Source organism: Nannospalax galili, unplaced genomic scaffold, assembly GCF_000622305.1.
Source record: "Nannospalax galili isolate Female #2095 unplaced genomic scaffold, S.galili_v1.0 scaffold213, whole genome shotgun sequence".
NCBI classification, from domain to species: domain Eukaryota; kingdom Metazoa; phylum Chordata; class Mammalia; order Rodentia; family Spalacidae; genus Nannospalax; species Nannospalax galili.
The window spans coordinates 2397937-2417328 of NW_008335195.1; the positions used below are offsets into that span (position 1 = coordinate 2397937).

Below are 19392 nucleotides of genomic sequence, written 5' to 3' on the forward strand. Positions count from 1 at the left end.
TTGCCAGAGATGGCACACAGCACAGCTGCAGAGTACTCACCTAACAAACATGAAGCCCTGGGTGGATCCCCAGCACCAGGAAAAAGGAGAGAAAGGAGAAGAGAGGGGGAGGGGGAGGGGGATGGGGAGGGGGAGAGAGAACTAGTCTAAGCAGCCATCTACATAAACCCATTTGGAAACAGAGATGTCGGAGATTAACAATGATCACATTATAACACAAGTCCCTCAAAAGTATGAAGTTATATACAATTTTTTTCTTTATAAATTAGTATAAAGACTTCTGGGGCTGGAGAGATGGCTCAGCAGTTAAGAGCACTAACTACTCTTACAGAGGACCCAAGTTTAATTCCCAGCACCCACAAAGTGGCTAACAACCATCTATCTGGAACTCCAGTTCCAGGGGATCTGAGACCATCTTCTGACCTCCACGGGCATTTCACAGCAGAGGTGCACTTTCACATATACAGGCAATACACTCATATACATAAATTTTTTTAAAATAAATGAAACATTTTAAAAATAACACAAATTTAAAGATAACAAAATTGAAATAAATCTTATTTTCAAAGAGTATTTATAGGGTAAAGGAGAAGTGCTCTGAGTGAGGACAACAGTCCATGAAGTTTAGGATTCTAAACCTACATTCTAAGCCCCATATAAGGTTTTTGGTTTCAAAAAGTATATAGTCTATGGAAATAAGCACTGGACTGGGGGTTTAATTCCATGTCTACAAATAGAGTCTATCCTGGGTAGTCACTCTAAGATTCTGTAGTTCTACATTTCAACCTGAAAGTAAAACATAAATCTTATGTCTCAAATCAGGTGTGGCATTATGCTCAACTTATACAAATGCACTGGGTCAATAAGGCAGATATCCTTGAAACATCAATTTTACCTGCTGGCAACTAAGAACATAATACTTACATAAAAATAAATATATCTGAGCCTGCTGGAGCATGCCTGTAACCCCAGGACTTGGAAAGCTGAGGCAGGAGGATCACCAAGAGTTCAATGCCAGCCTGGACTACACAATGAGATCATATGAAAAGAAAGGAAAAGGAGGAGGAGAGGGGTGAAAGGAGGAAAGGAACAAGGGAGCAAAGAAGGGAAAGAGGGAAGGTAACACAAAGAATATTTACATAATTCTTAAAAGACATCAGATAAATTCAGAGCCACCTTGTAGAGAGTCACTTTGAGTTATAACCTCAGGCATACCACATTTCCTCCTACAACTTTGCCAAGTAGTCTCAGAAACTGAGGGCTAGAGAAATGGCTCAGCAGTTAAGAGCACTTACGTTTTCAGAGGACCTGAGTTCAATTCCCAGCACCCATGTTAGGTGGCTCACAACCACCTATGACTCCAGTTCCAGAGTATCTGATCTCCTCTTTTTTTTCTTTTTTCTTGTCTTTTGGAGACAGGGTCTCCTTGTAGCCCCAGCTGTCCTGGAACTTACTATGTAGACCAGGCTGGCCTTGAACTCGCAAAGATCCCCCTGCCTCTGCCTCCCAAGTGCTGGGATTAAAGGTGTGCACCACCACACTCGGCTGGTCCCCTCTTTTGACCTCCACACTTGCGCACTCGCACAAATGCACACACACAAACACACATAAATACATAAAAATATTTTAAGTCTCAGAAATTGAGCTATTAAAAGGTCACAGGGATGAGTGGACCTGAAGGATTCACAGGAAAATGGTAAGTGGGTACCATGTGACAGGAAGATCTTTAGGCTACTGAGAGCTATGTATATATGATCCACATGCTGCTTATACACAAACATGAACACAGTATCTACCTATTATTATACTTCAACATTAAATAAAAGTTGTGCAAAGATTTAAACAGTGAAGTACCTTGATGAAGGAGCTGTACTCGGTATAAAGGGGGCAATGACGTCAAAAGGCATGTATGTAAGCGCATTGCTAACAAGTATCGCAAACCACACTCATCTAGAGTGTCTCTTCCTGTAATTTTAAGCAGAAAATATGTTTAAGAAAAAAGGAATTCAACAGGTCAAAAACTGACTTAAAAAGTATGAAATAAATATCAAACTGTAATAGTAATCTTCACAAATTCCTATTTTAATGCACAAATTCCTATTTTAGTGTGTTTACAAAGAACATATCTTAGCTGGGCATGATGGCGAACTCCTTTAATCCCAGCATTCAGGAGGGAAAGGCAGGCGGACCTCTGTAAGATCAAGGCCAGCCTGGCCTCCATTGCCAGTTCCAGGCCAGTTGGAGCTATCAGAAGACCCTGTCTCAAAAGGACAAAAGGGGGAAAAAAAAAAAAAAAAAAAAAGAAAAGAATGTAGCTTTGTAAAACATGAATAAAACTACCTATTAGTACAAATAACATCTATATTTTACTCATAATAAATGAAAGAAATCTTGCAATCTAATAAAATGAAATCATCTGTTAACCTGATTATAGTCAAACAGGTAACACTTTCTAGGCTGTTTAGCTTGACTAAAATACTACCAAAAATTTGAAATGTGATTCTCAAGGATAGTTACTGTTAGGTTAAAAAGGTTAAGTTGAATTCTCACCTATATTCCACAAATTTACATATGCGAATTTCAAACAGTCAAAACTTGAAAAAGGTATGAAAATATGACCATTTTAATAAAAACAGCCATGCAAAGCACTGATAGAACCTAAGTCAACAACTGAAAGTAGGAAGTCCTCAAAGAACAGAGTATTTTCTAGAAGAAAAAATATTTTTATAACTGCCAAAGCTTAAGTTTCAATGCTATTTCCCATACCCCATTTATTCATCCATTTATTCATTCAGCAAATTTAGCATTTACTACATATAAGACAGTTTAGGCAGTGGGGATAAGGCAGAGTTAATAAATAGTATATGGAAATTAATGCTGTGGAGGAATAAGAGATGGGGGTGCTGAAGCAAGGGTGTTCTGTTTCATATAATGTGGCCAGGGAAGAACTTTACAACAGGTTGAAATATGCACAGAAATAGGAGGAGGTAAGGAAATGAGTCATATATAAAGCTGGAAGGGATTCTATGCAGAGGAAAGGCAAGTCTAAAGGTCCTGAGAAAGTAGTATGTTTAGGTGTCTGTAGAGTAACAAAGAGGCCCATGCTGGGAGTGGAAATAAGCACAGACCAAGTGGAGCCTTGTAGATCACTGTGAAGATTCTGACTTCTATTACAGTTACATGGAAGCTGCAGGTATATGCTGAGCAGAGGAGACACATGACTTTGTTTCCAATGAATCACTGGTTCCATGTGAAAGACAGAACTGACATGGATGAAGCTGTTAGGAGACTTTCTCAATAACTGGGCAGGAAGGAAGCAACAGTGACTTGAACCACAGTAGTAACTGCACAGGTAATGGAAAAAATTATTAGATTCTGGATATAACAGAACTGATAGAGGAGGGCATTTGCCAATGAGCTGGATTTAGGTGTAAGATTAAGCAACGTGGTCTCATCCAAACAAACAGAAGAATTCTTACTTAGCGTTCTTTGGCCAATATGTGCATTTCACTTAATCTTTAAGTTCCATGTCCCACCAATGAAATGAAAATACTCATTCCTGCCTTATCTACCTTATGAAAGCCCACTGTGATCTTTTATACGTTAGCCAATGATAAGGCCACGTATGAGAAAGCTTAAACTGTTCTTTAAAGATTATTAACTATTTTATTTTCACTTTGTGTGTGTGTGTGTGTGTGTGTGTACATGTCTTTCACATGGAACCAGTGATTCACTGGAAACAAAGTCATATTATATGTCTCCTCTGCTCAGCATATACCTGCGGCTTCCATGTAACTATAACAGAAGTCAGAATCTTCACAGTAATCTACAAGGCTCCACTTGGTCTGTGCTTTTTGAGACAGGGTCTCCAAGTAGCTCCAGATGGCCTGGAACTCATTGTGTAGACCAGGCTGACTTTAAACTCACAGAGATCCACCTGCCTCTGCCTCCCAAGTGCTAGAATTAAAGGTGTGAACCACCACACCCCACCTCTTAACTATTTTCTTAATGCCCCAGAGTAAAACACCTCACAAATACTAAGTATACAACAAAGGCTTAAGGTTATTCTGAGAATTTTACTCTATTACAAACAATCTCTTAAATGTGAGGGGCTTTTGTTCCTTCTTAACTTAATCCAAAAATGTGTTATAGGTAAAACCCTTTAAGGTTTCTGGTTATTTTAATCTACAGAAGGGAGATTGCAGGGATATACTGTTAATATAAATCTATAAAAATACTACTAACTAGCTAGGAGGAACATTTCTTATTCCCCCAAATTTGAAAACCTTATCACTTTTAAGTATAGGCTTAAAAGCAACAATTTTTCCACATATGAAGCCCATTTATGCCACTTACTTGCTTATATGATCTTATATAAGTCACTGGATTTCCTAAGGATCAGTATCTTCATGTATAAAACTAGATATAGTCTGTAATACCTACCTACTTACTAGAATATTATGATAATGGGATAAAGTACATAAAGTAACTGGCACAAAGTGATTCTTTATATTATTTATTGAACAAACCAAAGAATTAATGAATAAATGATCAAGAGTTTTGTATCTTTTCCTAATGTCATTGCTTTATAACCAATGCTGTTACCTTCAACTATCTGCACAGGAGGATGAAATCCAGTTTCAAGGGGCAAGATACATATTACATTAACTATCTGAAAAACAATTTCTCAGGAGAACATTTGAAGAAAATTATGTAACTATGAAAAGTTACCTATGAAATGAAAATGAAAAAACAAGCAAGTTGATTCATGAGATCCCTATAAGCTTCATGATTCTACAATAAAACAAAACATGGGCCATTTTATCACTCAAAGAAAACCACCACCACAGGAATCAATCTGTTTGAAAACCAAGACACTATATATCCAAAATCATGAAGTGGTTTCAGTATAAGTATTCATGTGAGAATGCACAGACATAAATCTATGTCATATATGCAAGTAATGACCTGCCTCAACTGTCTTTTCTTTGATAAACAAGCTATTGTATAATAATTATCTATTAGGCCTTTTTCCCCACAAGGATTGAAAAAAAAAAACAAGTCAACACAACATGTCAGTCATTATATAGATAATACAATATTTTATTAAGAATAGATTTTTTTCCCAGCACTTAGGAGGCAGAGGCAGGTGGATCTCTGTGAGTTCAAGGCCAGCCTGGTCTCCATAGTGAGTTCCAGGACAGCTGGGGCTACAGGGAGACCCTGTCTCAAAAAAAAACCAAAAAAAAAAAAAAAAAAAAAAGAATAGATTTTTACCTGAGTAATTCTTATCTCTGTTTTCATCAAGCTCAGTACTGGTAGTTGCCACGGTATCAGCCAACGCTACAAGGAACATCTGCTCCAAGCGGGTAAGGCCTGGTAGACTTGAGTGCATAAGATGACTTGAAAGTACCCTAGCATGTTCCTGACCAAAATAAGCTGGTCCATACTGAGAAAGATTTATTACTTTTGATTTGCTTTCTCTCTTTTCTGGCTCCAAATCAATATCATCTGTTGTTATATCCTGGACTTGGAACAGCTCTGAATACTGATCCTCTGGTTGACTTTCAATATGGTCTTCATAGCTCTGTGGCATTTTTGTGCTCTCTTCTGAAATTCTGTAGGACGTATCCTGATCAGCAGCAAGCAATGCATGCAGTGGTAATGGAGGAATAGAATCTATCTCAGTATAATCTCGAGTACCGTCCTTTCCTATGGTGACTGTATCCTTTGCTGTACTGCCACTTACACTAATGGTTCGAGAAAGATGCCGCTTAGTTCCTTCTCCAGCATCATGATCCCTAACTATTGTAACTTCACCTGCAATACATTTTACTAAATGAGAGAGGATAGCTTTAGCTCTTCGAACTTTCCCTAAGTCCATCAATTCTAATAGCTGAGTTGGATGATACTGTGGAAGAGTCGGAGAGAGTACATGTGCAGCCTCAAATAAGCCACCATCTTGAATTACAGTTGGTGAACCAAAAACATCATCAGCAGCAGCTGTTCCTTCAACAATACTTTTTCTTGCCAACGTACTAGATTTAAAGGCAGAATGATCTTGTATTGCTGTCTCTTCTATAGGACTATCGGCTTCAATGTCTCCAAATTTGATAGAGTGCTTCCACTGGGCATACACATGCATTTCACAATCCATTCCCACCACCAATATCCCATCTCTTACCCAAGAGAGAGAAACAGGCAGTGAAGGTGTACCATCAACAGAGGATACCAAGTCTATAGATCTAAGAAGAACCCATCTTGACCTAACTCCTTGCTTGATACTACCACATAGTGGTAAAGTAATGACAGCTACTCCATCCTTACTATTGGTTTGCTCAGTAACAATTCCCGAAAGCCTACCATACATGAAGATATTAGCACCAACCCCCACTGTGAGAATGTGGGAGCCATCTTCTTTTGACACCCAATCCAAATGTACTAAATGTTTGATATTTGGAATAAGGTATCTATCATTACTTAAAAGTGCATCTGATTTGCTATATACAAACAAATTACTGTCAACACTGACCCTTGAATCGAGTACACTCCCAACCTTAACCAAATCATCAAGATGAATCGTTTGTTCTAAAACCCATTCTGACCCTCCTGTAGATTCACATTCAAATATACAAACATGCATAGAAAATTCTTTAGAAATAAAACCATTGTGGTGGATAGGTTGCTTATAAGCCACTGCAAGGCGGCCTGTGTATGAACAGCTAACAGCAACAGGTCTTCCCACAATGCTCACTGTACTGCTATTATCTTCCCCTTCATCATTCATTAGAGGCCATCTCTTCCAATGATAGGTTTCTTTATCATCACTTGTATTGCACAGTAGGTTAGTTTCCATACAACATTTCCAGAAGCGTACTTTATTGTCCGAACAAGTTGTGACCACTAAATAAGGTGCAAGGCACACCGGATAAATTGAAGAGGAACTCAGATGACCTTGAGAAAGGGAAAAGCAAATAGTCACAATCACAGAATGACGAAATCTGAGACCAAAAGACCTCATTCTTTTTATCATGTTTAATTCATCCTTGCTTAAATGAACCAGAACCCTCATATAATTCCTGTCTACAACCACTAACACTTCCCATCTACTGTCAACTATAAGATAATGACTAAAATGTGGGATCAGAAGACCTGGGTTCAAGTAACAATTCCTCCATGTCTTTGAAAGAATAGAAAAGCCATTTAAACACATGAGCCTGTTCCATCTAAATAGTAGGAAACAGTTATTACTTGCCTTGGAATGACTAGATAAAAGAAATAAATCTTTTAATTTTAAATATTTTTTTGGGTCTTTTTGAGATAGGGTCTCCCTGTAGTCTCAGCTGGCCTGGAACACGCTATGTAGTCCAGGTTGGCCCCGAACTGACAGAGATCCACCTGCCTCTGCCTCTGGAGTACTGGGATTAAAGGCATGCTCAACCATACCCAGCTTTAATTTTAAAGAATTTTTATTTATTTATTTATTATTTATTTATTTAATGTGTGTGTGTGTATGTGTGTGAATGTGGTGAGTGTGTATGTGAGTATACAGGTACACGTGTGTCACATATGGAGGTCTCCTGCCACCCTGTAGTATCTGGAAATAGAACTCATGTTGCCAGGCCTCCATACAAGTTCCTCCCTGCAGAGTCATCTTGTTGGCCTGGTATATAGTTTAATGTAAGGTATTTTGTCTGCATTTGGGAATACTACAATGGTAAAATTTCAGTTATGTTTTTGTGAAATCACTGAAGTTCTCTTTTTTCCCCCACTACAACCAGATGGCTCAGTGAGTAAAGGTGCTTGCCCCCAAGCCTGATGACCTGAGTTTAATCTGTGAGTTGACACAGTAGGAGAGAACTGACTCCTGCATATTGTCCCCTAGGCTCCACATGTGCACTGTGGTATGCACCCTACCATACACCTCCATGTGCACTGTGGTACGCACCTTACCACCCCCACACCCCCTACACACAAAAAAAAACAATAATATAAAATTTCTTAAATTTAAGGCTGGGAGTAGTGGCACATGCCTTTAATCCCAACAATCAGGAGGCAGATTTCTTTGAGTTCAAAGTCAGTTTGGTTTACACAGTGAGTTCCACGCCAGTCAGGGCTTCCTAGTGAACCCATCTCAAAAACGATGCTATTTTAAGAAAGCATTCACTCTATGCTCATGTTTCACCTTTATTCAGTATGTGTGAAAAAGTTTTGATAGCTGCTGCTTTAAAGAAAAATCAGGAGGCTAATACAGGAAGATTGCCATGAGTTCAAGGTCAGCCTGAGCTACAAAGTATTGAAAAAAAGAACAGAAAAAAAATTCTCTCCCCAGCTAATTACGTTTAGCATAAAAAAATCATTACTAACAAAAACATAATTCTAAAACTGATATCATTACAAGAAAATAAATACCTCAATGTCATTGTAGCATATATGTCAAGAGTTTATCCATTTAATCCCTCTGAGCCACAACTGCTGTCTTTTTTTTTTAACTTTTAAAAAAAATTTTATTTGTTATTATTATTATTTTTAATTTTATGTGTGTGTGTTATGCTTGCATGTAGGTAAGTGCACCCGTGTCGTGCAATGCCCGAGGAGGTCAGAAGAGGCTATCAGATCCCCTGGGACTGGAGTTATGGATGGTTGTTAGCTGCCATGTGGATGCTGGGATTCAAACCCAGGTCTTCTGCAAGAACAACTGGTGTTCTTAACCACTGAGCCACCTCTCCAGCCCCACAACTGCTGTCTTAAAAACACTTTACCTGCAGATGGTGTTGCTCTTATTACTTCCACTCCTTCCGGGAGATCCAGAGGCTGGCTATATACCAGTCTGGAACTCAGAATAAGTTTACTAGCAGTCTGAAGATTGGCAATTGATGAAGAATGTGGCATGGGGCTCACACTAGGGGAGGTTTCTGGAGAAGAGTCCACATTCTTCTGTCCAGGGACTGAAAGAAGACTGTCAGATGAAATGCCTTCTGCAGCTTTAGCTTTGAAAATAAATTTGAAATGTATTACTATCATATGAGCTATAAGAATATTTTATTGTTTGTTTGTGCCAGGGTCTCACCATGTAGCCCTGGCTGACTTGGAACTTGCTACGTAGACCATGCTGGCCTCAAATTCACAGAGATCCACCTGTTTCTGTGTGCTGGTGTTAAAAGCATGCACCACCTAGCCTTAATTTACTATTCTTTAAGAAATGCAGCTTCTTAGAAGTGCTTCTACTGCCAGGAAGACAAATGTCAGACTTTTTCTTGGTTATCTTGATAAATACTTTTTTTTTTTTTTTTTTTGGTTTTTTTGAGAGGTCTCTGTAGCCCTGGAACTCACTTTGTAGACCAGGCTGGCTTTGAACTCACAGAGATCCGCCTGCCTCTGCCTCCCTCCTGAGCGCTGGGATTAAAGGCGTGCACCACCACGCCCAGCGATGAATACATACTTTTTTAACTATTTGGTTCCTTCTCATCATGAACAACTTTTTCACAAGGATACTGTAAGGAGAGAATCACAACATGGGAGAACTAAAAGCCTTTGGTTATGCAGTCCAGCATTCTTAAACTTTAAAACACATTAAAGGGTTAAGGAATGCATTAGCATACAAATTCCCATGCCTAAACCCAGAGATGCTCATTACAATGACTTGAGACAGATCTCAGCAATCTGTACTTTTAATAGCAACCTAGTAGGCTAGTGAGTTTGCTCAGCAGGTAAAGAAAAGCACTTGCTGAAAGCCTGATGATCACCCAAGTTCAATCATCAGGTTCCACATGGTAGAAAGAGAAAACCAACTCCACAAGTTGTCCTATGACCACACACACATACACACATACACACATACACACATACACTAAATAAATAAATAAATAAATAAATAAATAAATAAATAATTAATTAATTAATTAAAGTTTGCCTTCGGTGTCATTTACTAAGTTTTTAAAAACTTTTATGTGTGTGTATAATAAATAAATAAATAAATGTTATAAGCAACCTAGGTTTGGGGTTTTTTGGGGGGGGTGTTTTTGAAGTTTTTTGTCTTTTTGAGACAGGGTTTCCCTATCAGCTAGCCTGGAACTCCCTATGCAGACCAGCCTGGCCTTGAATGCACAGAGATTCGCTTGCCCTACCTCTGTCTCCTGAGTGCTGGGATTAAAGCTGTGGGCCACCATGCCTGGCAACCTAGGTATTTCTTAAACAGAAAAAGCATGAGTCAAACTTTACTGCCTTAAGAAATTTAAACTTGAGCAAGGTCTATGATTTTTCTAAGGCCATCTAATTAGTTATCCTCTTGACTATCAAGTGTTCAAACAACATAATAATTTCAAGAAAAATACCAAAGTTCCAGGCAGATTTAAGACAGTATGAAATGACAAGCTTTATAAGGCATGTTAATCTTCATCTTCTTCCAAAGAAGAATCTAAACAGATTTCAGCTATCTGTACTTTTGTTATGAGTAAAAGAAACTTCAAATTGTTTATTTGTGTGTCTGCCTTTACCCATTATATATCAAGAACTTTATCAAGGGCAGGGAGGATCCCCTATTGTTTTAGGCATCTCAATAAGCCCCAAGACACTCCAGAAATAATTCTCCTCACCCAGGCCCAGATTCCCAGAGAATTCTACCACACAGCTAAAGAAGATCTATATCCAATACTACTTAAATTATTCAAAAAGATAGAAACAGAGGGAGAACTCCCAAATTCCTTCTATGAAGCCAGCATCACTCTAATACCAAAACCAGATACAGACACAACCAAAAAAGAAAACTATAGACCCATATCTTTAATGAACATAGAAAAAACTCAAAAAAAAAAAATACTTGCAAACCACATACAGACACACATCAAAAAGATCATCCACCATGATCAAGTAGGCTTTATTCCAGAGACACAGGGATGGTTCAATATACACAAGTCAATAAACATCATAAATCACATAAATGGATTCAAAGACAAAAATCACATGGTCATCTCAATAGATGCAGAAAAGGCCTTTGACAAAATTCATGAAAAAAGTCCTAAAGGGAGCTGTACTGGAAGAAACATACTTCAATAATTAAAGCCATATACAACAAACCCACAGCCAACATCATTCTAAATGGAAAAAAGCTGGAAGCATTCCCATTAAAATCAGGAACCAGACAAGGATGTCCACCATCTCCACTTCTTTTCAATATAGTGCTTGAAACTCTTGCTAGAGCAATAAGAAAGAAGAAAGAAATTAAAGGATTACTGATTGGAAAAGAAGACGTCAAATTATCCTTTTGCAGATGATATGATACTATACCTAAGAAATCCCAAAAATTCCACCAGAAAACTCCTAGAACTGACCAATACTGTCAATAAAGTGGCAGGTTACAAATTAATCTACAAAAATCGGTAGCCTTTATGTACCAATAACAAGCAATCAGAGAAAGAGTATGGAGAAACGCTCTCATTCAAAATAGTCTCAAAAAAAAAAAAATCTAAGAATAAACCAAAGATCTTTACAATGAGATTTTTAAATCATTAAAGAAAGAGACTGAGGAAGATACCAGAAGGTAGAAGCTCATGGATTGGAAGAATTAATATTGTGAAAATGACCACCCTACCAAAAGCAACGCAAAATCAAAATCCCCAGGGCAGACTTCACAGAATTAGAAAAAAAAATCCTTAAATTCATATGGATGCACAAAAGACCTCAGATAGCCAAAGCAACCCTGAGCACAAAGAGCAATGCTGGGGGGATTACTATACCAGATTTCAGAGTATACTACAGAGGTAAAGTATAAAAACAGCATGGTAATTGGCACAAAAACAGACACGTAGATCAATGGAATGTAACTGAAGACCCAAACATGAGTACACACAATTTCAGCCACCTGATATTGACAAAGGTTCCAAGGACACACAATGGAGGAAAGACAGCATCTTCAACAAATGGTGCTGGCAAAACTGGATCTCCACCTATAGAAGAATGAAACTAGATCCTTATCTTTCACCTTGCACAAAAGTCAACTACAAATGGATCAAAGACTTCAATGTGAAACCTGAAACTCTGAAGCTGTTAGAAGAAAATATTGTCAGTAACCTACAAGATATAGGTATAGGAAAGGACTTTCTAAATCAGACACCAGTTGCTCAGGAATTAAGGTCAACAGTCAAAAAGTAGGACCTCATCAAACTAAAAGCTTCTGTACAGCAAAAGAAACAATCAAGAAAGTGATGAGAAAAATCACTGACTGGAAAAAATCTTAACCAGTGACATATCTGATAGAGGTTTAACATCCAGAAAATATAAAGAACTCAAAAAAAAAAAAAAAGAAAAAACAAAGAATCAAGAAAACAAATGACCCAATTAAAACATGGGCTAAAGATCTAAACAGCGAGTTCTCAAAAGAAATAAAAATAGCAAAGAAACATCTTAAAAACTGTTCAACATCATTAGTAATTAGGGAAATGCAAATGAAAAACACTTTAAGATTTCATCTTACCCCAGGCAGACTGGCTAAGATCTAAGATCAAGAGAACAAATGATACCAAATGCTGGCAAGGGTGTGGAGAAAGGAAAACGCTCATTCACAGCTGGTGGGATTGCAAACTCCTGCAACCCCTATGGAAAGCAGAGTGGAGAACTCTTGAGAAACTAAAACTGGCCAGGCGTGGTGGTGCAGGCAGATCTCTGTAAATTCGGACCAGCCTGGTCTACATAGTGTGTTCCAGATCAGCTGGGACACTGTCTCAAAAAGACCAAAAGCAAATAAACAAACAAACAAACAAACAACAACAACAAAAAAACCAAAACTGAACCTATCATGTGACCTGGTTATACCACTCTTTGGCATATACCCAAAGAACTCATCCCAATCTTCTTAAACGGAGGAACTCTAGATAGGCTGACTAGATCCCAGTAGATGAACTTTAATATCTGGGGATACTAACTTCATATGAGAGGCCTTAACATAACACAAATGATAGAATGTATAAACTCCAGTGCCGGGGGGGGCGGGGGTACGGGAAGGGTAGCAAAGGGGAAGAGGGTATAAAGATGATTTTCTGTATGAAATACACAAAAATTCAAAAAATTTTTTCATTCTCATTATTGATATTAAACGTTATAATCTATCTTATAATGGCAAGTCATTCAATATGAAAACATTTTCATAAAATGGAATAAGACTACAGATAAGAGTCACAGGCTGTCGGCCGGCAGCTCTCAGAGTGCAGTGGTCGCCCAGTCGCCTCAGCGGTGGGTGCTATTCTTGCTCGAAGCCCTCCTTACAGATCCATGAATGGAAATCAGCTCCACAGTACCCGTTGGGGCCCAGCCCCTACTCACAGTACCCCAAAGACCTGGCTATGGCACTGTGGGCAAGCCCATTAAATTACTGGCTGTTTTCAAGTTGAAATTCCAAAGATTGATGTCTACCTCTACGAGGTAGATATTAAACCAAACAAGTGGCCTAGGAGAGTGAACAGATCTCACTATGTAACCTGGCTTGCCTAGCACTGCTAGGTAGATCACCTGACCATGAACTCTCAGAGATCTATTCACCCCTGCTTCCTGAGTTACAGAATTAAAGCTGTGTGCCATTGTAGAGGTTTAAGAATGAAGGACTCATCCTGAATGCCAGTGGTATCATCCCATGGACTGGGCTTCCAAACTGAATGAAAAAGGAAAAAGGGGGAGGTCAACTGAGCACCATTTATTTCTTGCTGCTTCCTGAATGGACACAATGTGATTAACCATTTCATGTTACTACCACCAAGCCTTCTGTGCTGTCATGGATTGTATCCCCTCATACTGTGAACCAAAATAAACCCTTCTTTCTTTAAAAAACAAAAACAAAAAACAAAGACTACAGACACACAGCAACAGAAGGATGGAATCCTAATTCTGGCATGTCAACATCACCACCTATTTTCTCATCAGCAAAATGAAGTTAAATTATATTACTTCTCTTCATATAAGCTTGGCAACTGTCTAAAATTATACCTTGTGCTAAGAAAGAAAATATGGGGGCTGGAGGGATGGCTCAGAGGTTAAGAGCACTGGATGTTGTTGCAGAGGACCCATGTTCAATTCCCAGCACCCACAAGGTGGCTAACAACCATCCATAATTCCAGTACCAGGGGATCTGATGCCCTCTTCTGATCTCTAAGGGCACTGCACGACTCGGATACACATATATGCAAGCAATATTCATATATATATAAAATAAATTTTATTTTTAACTTTTAAAAAAGAAATAAAATATGGATAAGAAAAAGACTGCTATCCTATCAACTCAATGTCTGTGATTTTCTACTGTCATAAACGGCAGACAAGCAACACTAGGCCTAACTTTAGGGGAATGGCAGCAAGATGCTCCCTCATAAACAGCAGCGTGCAAAGAATGCAGTTCTCCTATCATAAGGATTGATCACTGCTTCTATAAGTCTCTTCAGAGCCATCCCTCATTATGAACTCAATTTGTATCCTCTGGTTGGTTAAGAATTTCTTCCAGGGACTGGAGAGATGGCTCAGCAGTTAAGAGCTCTGACTGTTCCTGCAGAGGACCTGAGTTCAGTTCCTAGCACCCATATAGCAACTAACAACTGTCTGTAACCCCAGATCCCAGGATCCAACAAACTCTCCTGGTCTTCTGTGGGCATTGCACACACAGGTACATTTACAAATATGCAGGTAAACACTCAAATAAACCAATCAAAGGAAAAAAATCTTTAAGAATTTCTTCTTGACAAGCTGGTTTGACATCCTTACTCTTATATTTTGGAAAATTTTGTTTAATTCCTGGTGCTTCAGGTAGTTTAGGCTCAAATAGGGTCAGATAACGGTTCTATTAAATCATTTGGCTTTTAAAATGACATTTCATATTAAAAATGTCATTTACATTTTAGTTAGAACTGCTACCTACAATTACATGATAATGTGAAAAACAAAAGGAAATAATACCTATTATTATTGGTTGACTATAATATATTTAATGTTCTCAAAACTGTTTTGTAATATAATTACCACAAACAGTAAAATTGTTGTACAGATCTTAAGTACTTTGTTTTAGCATGCAATTCTTTAACAATTCAGAAAATTCAGAAATTTAACAATCTCAGAAAATGAAGTTCAAAAATAAAGTTAAAAATAAGTCTTCAGTAAGGTCTACAGAGTGAGTTCATGGCCAGCCTGGGTTATATAATGAGACTTTGTCTCAAAAAAGAAAGAAGATGAAGAAAACTGGGCTAACTATGTAGGTCAATGGTAGAGTGCTTGCCTAGGTACAAGATACTGAATGCTAACTTCTGAACCCTACCCACAAAATTTAATTTCTTTGCTTCAAAATTAATCTGAATGTGTATAACAAAGTATAGCTGAAATAATTTATCATCCATAATATTGTATTTTCTTTAAAGCTCCCTAAAACCATTCTGCTCATAAGTTTCAGGTGTTCAATGATATTTTATCAAATAGCAATTCTGTTTCTCATAATGATGCTAAGCTGATGTATACTGTATCAGACAATAATGTGCAGGAGTCTATAAAAGTACATTACATTGACTATATGGGCAAAGCTGATTTACAGACACATCATCCAGAGAGTCATAACAGATACTCAATAAACATTAACTGACAAAAACAACTCCGTCAAGCTTTTAATTTTTTCATTATGTCCAATGTGCCCATAGACTGGTTTATTTTCAGGATCAGTCTGTTTCAGATACCAGGCATGGTTGTACTTATCTTCCAATTCCAACACTCAAGAGGCTGAGGCAGGAAGATCTTGAGTGTTATTCCAGTCTGGGCTACCACCATGAGACCCTGTCTCAAAAAAAAAAAAAAAAAACCCAACAACAAAAAAAGCAATCAAAATAAATATATAAATAAGTAAATAAGTTTGGGAGACATATTTTAATTCATCAATTCCATTTAGAGTTCATTACAAGGCTTCATTTTAAAGAATTAACTAATATAAAGCATATTCTATAAAATGAACTATCTTACATCATCTCTGTATAAAATGGTAACATGACTACTTACCTAAACATGCTTGTACAGATTTAAGATGAAGGTGCCACATATGGAGAATAGAGTAATTATTGCTGTTCTTCTCAATGACTACTAAAAAGAATTTTTCTGAAAATGGTGGTGGGCGATATCCTATTGTTCAAAGGGGAAAAATAATTTAATTATGTTTTTCTATAGGGCTAGAAAATCATTTTTAAGCTAATGAGTATCTCTTGAAATGCACAAAAGTTGAACATAAAAAGAAATGCTATTGTTTGAATATGATTTGTCCTCTACAAAATTCATACTGACTTAATTTCTATTGTGAGTTTAAGAAGACAGAAATTCAATCTGATTGTAGTATTAGAGGCAAGGTTCTTAGGAGGTGGTAGGATCAGGTAAGGGCATTAGGGTACAGGCATCATGACTAAATACTAGAGGCTAAGAAAAGGGTGAAAAAAGAAGTGTGTTCCCTATCTCTCCCCATATGATGGGATTCTGAGCTGCCCCCTAGGACTATGTCAGCATCAGATACATTCATTCAATATTGGACCAAAAATTTCTTTTCTTTACGATTTATACAATCAATGGTACTGTGCTACTGACAACAGAAAACAGACTAGTACAGGAAAGAATTGATTTTAATGACAGCTTAATATAATTTTTAAGCCAATATACCTGCAGAACTATTGAAGACCAATGCAGGGCTAGAGAGATGGTTCAGTGGTTAAGAGCACTGGCTGCTCTTGCAGAGGACCCAGGTTCAGTTTCCAATACCCACATGGCAACTAAAAATTATCCACAACTCTAGTTCCAGGGGACTGGAAGCCCTCTTCTGGCCTCTGTGGGCATTGCACAACATGGGTGTACTTATATACATACAGGCAAAACATTCACATACGTTTTAAAAAAAAAAACCACATGAGAAGGCCAGCCAGTGAGATGGCTCAGGAGCTTGCCACCCAAGCCTGGTGATCTGGGTTCAATCCCCAGAACCCACATAAAGGTAGAAGAACAAACTCCACAAAGTTGCACACTAACCTCCACACGAGCTGTAGTATGCACGTCCACACACAAATATCATGCACTCACACATACACAATAATAAGAAAAAAGTTTAACTTTAAAAAATACACAAAGGGAGCGCCAAGTGTAGTGGCACACTCCTTTAATCCCAGCACTTAGGAGACAGAGAGGCAGGCAGATTTCTCTGTGAGATCAAGGTCAGCCTGATCTACATAGTGAGTTCTAGGCCAGCTGGGACTGCAGGGAGACCCTGTCTCAATAACTAACTAACTAACTAACTAACTAACTAACTAACTAAATAAATAAATAAATAACTGACTAACTAAAATAAAACAAACAAACAAACAAACAAATAAATAAATAAATAAATAAATAAATAAATAAATAAATAAATTGAGGGCTGGATAGATAGCTCAGCTGGAAAAGGTGTTTGTTGCCAAGCCTAAAGACCTGAGGTCAACCCACAGAACCCACATAATGGAAAACAGGACTAAATTCCCCAAGCTGTCCTCTGAGTTCCACATTTATACCATGACATGCACAAACATATGCACAATAACTAACTCTGTGTGTGTGTGTGTGTGTGTGTATGTGTGTGTGTGTGTGTTTGTGTTAAAAACTGAAAGAATGAGGGGCTGGAGAGATGGCTCAGTGGTTGAGAGCACTGGGTGCTCTTGCCAAGGACCCAGGTTCAATTCCCAGCACTCACATGGCAGCTATGAATGAACTATCCTTAGCTACAGTTCCAGGGGATCCGATGCCCTCTTCTGACCTCCGTGGGCACTGCACAACACAGGTGTACTTACATTCATGCAGACAATACACACATACACATAAAATAAAAATAATAAATAAAATATAAAAAAACAAACTTTTCAAAAATTATGTAATTGAGAGAGAGAGAGACAGTAGTGAAGGTGCAAAAAAAAAACTTGTAGAAACTTCATGTGTTTTTTTAAACGGAAAGAAATTTATGGGTACATTTTCCCTACTGACAATTATAATCTTTAGATGGAAAACCAGGCCACCATAGGACAATAGAAACTTTCTTTAAAAATAACTTTAAAAGGGAGCTGGAGAGATGGCTCAGGGGTTAAGAACACTGGTTGTTCTTGCAGAACACCCGGGTTCGAATCCCAGCACCCACATGGCAGCTAACAACTGTCAGTAACTCCAGTCCTAGGAGATCCGACAGCATCTTCTGACCTCCATGGGCATTGCACAACACGGGTGCACTTACTTACATGCAGGCAATACACCCACACACATAAAATAAAAATAATAAATTAAATTAAAACTGGGAACCGGGCATGGTGGCACACACCTTTAGTCCCAGCACTCACAAGACAGAGGCAGGTGGATTGCTGTGAGTTCAAGGCCAGCCTGGTATACATAATGAGTTCAGGCCAGCTGGTGCTACAGAGAGGCCCTATCTCAAAAAAAAAAAAAATTTAAATTGTGGAGCTGGAGAGATGGCTCAATGGTTAAGAGATGCTCTTGCCTGCATCTGTGTAAGTGCACCAATGTCATACAATGCTCACAGAGGTCAGAAGAGGGTGCTGGATTCCCCTGGAACTGGAGTTATGCATGGTGGTTAGCTACCAAGTGGGAACTAGGAATCGAATCCAGGTCCTCTCCAGGAGCAGCCAGTGCTCTTAACCACTGAGTCAACTCTCCAGTCCCCCAAAAATAAGTTCTTAAAGAAGAGTATGTCTTTTCATTTTAACGTAGCATGACTGTTATAAAAACAAAATTATAATTTCTAAGAGAAATTTTTACCAAGGTATCTTCTTCACCTACCTCCAAGCAACTTTTTAAAGATTTTGTTTTCAGTTTAAATTGTGTGTATGTCTCTGTGTGCAGGTATGTACCTATGAGTGTAGGTGCCTGCAGAAGCCAGAAGAGGGCATCAGAGCTCCTAGAGCTGAGTTACAGGCCATTATGGGCTACCTGACATGTATGCTAGGAACCAAACTTGGGTCTCTGGGAAAAGCAGCAAGCATCCTTAACTGCTGTGCCATCTCCTACAGCCCTGACAAACAAACAAGTAACTTTTGACAGTTAAATCACATATCTGCCAAAAGCTTGTAAGACTAGCAACCTCAAAAAACCCACTTTTACTGAAAGCTTGGAGATTTTATTTTTAATGATTAAAGTTTAAAAAACTCACATTGTTTTTCCAGATGAGATTTCATAGTGTTTATTTTAATCAGTTTTAAAATAGCAATGACTCAGCAGGGCATGGTGGCACACGCCTTTAATCCCAGTACTTGGGAGACAGAGGCAGGCGGACCTCCTTGAATTCGAGGTCAGCCTGGTCTACATAGTGAGTTCCAGGACAGCTGGGGCTACAGGGAGACCCTGTCTCAAAAAGACCAAAAAAAA

The 19392-nt window shown here is 38.3% G+C and overlaps 1 protein-coding gene across 1 annotated transcript in view; it reads right to left on the reverse strand.

The window, feature by feature from the left end:
* Positions 1-19392, reverse strand: part of Dmxl2 (Dmx like 2) — a 180376-nt gene that overhangs the window by 65095 nt on the left and 95889 nt on the right. The window contains exons 15-18 of the mRNA XM_029561949.1: positions 16015-16138; positions 8763-8990; positions 5278-6954; positions 1855-1965 (exon numbers count right to left, since the gene is read on the reverse strand). Coding sequence (XP_029417809.1) covers positions 1855-1965; positions 5278-6954; positions 8763-8990; positions 16015-16138 — 2140 coding nt within the window. The remainder of the gene's footprint in view (positions 1-1854; positions 1966-5277; positions 6955-8762; positions 8991-16014; positions 16139-19392) is intronic.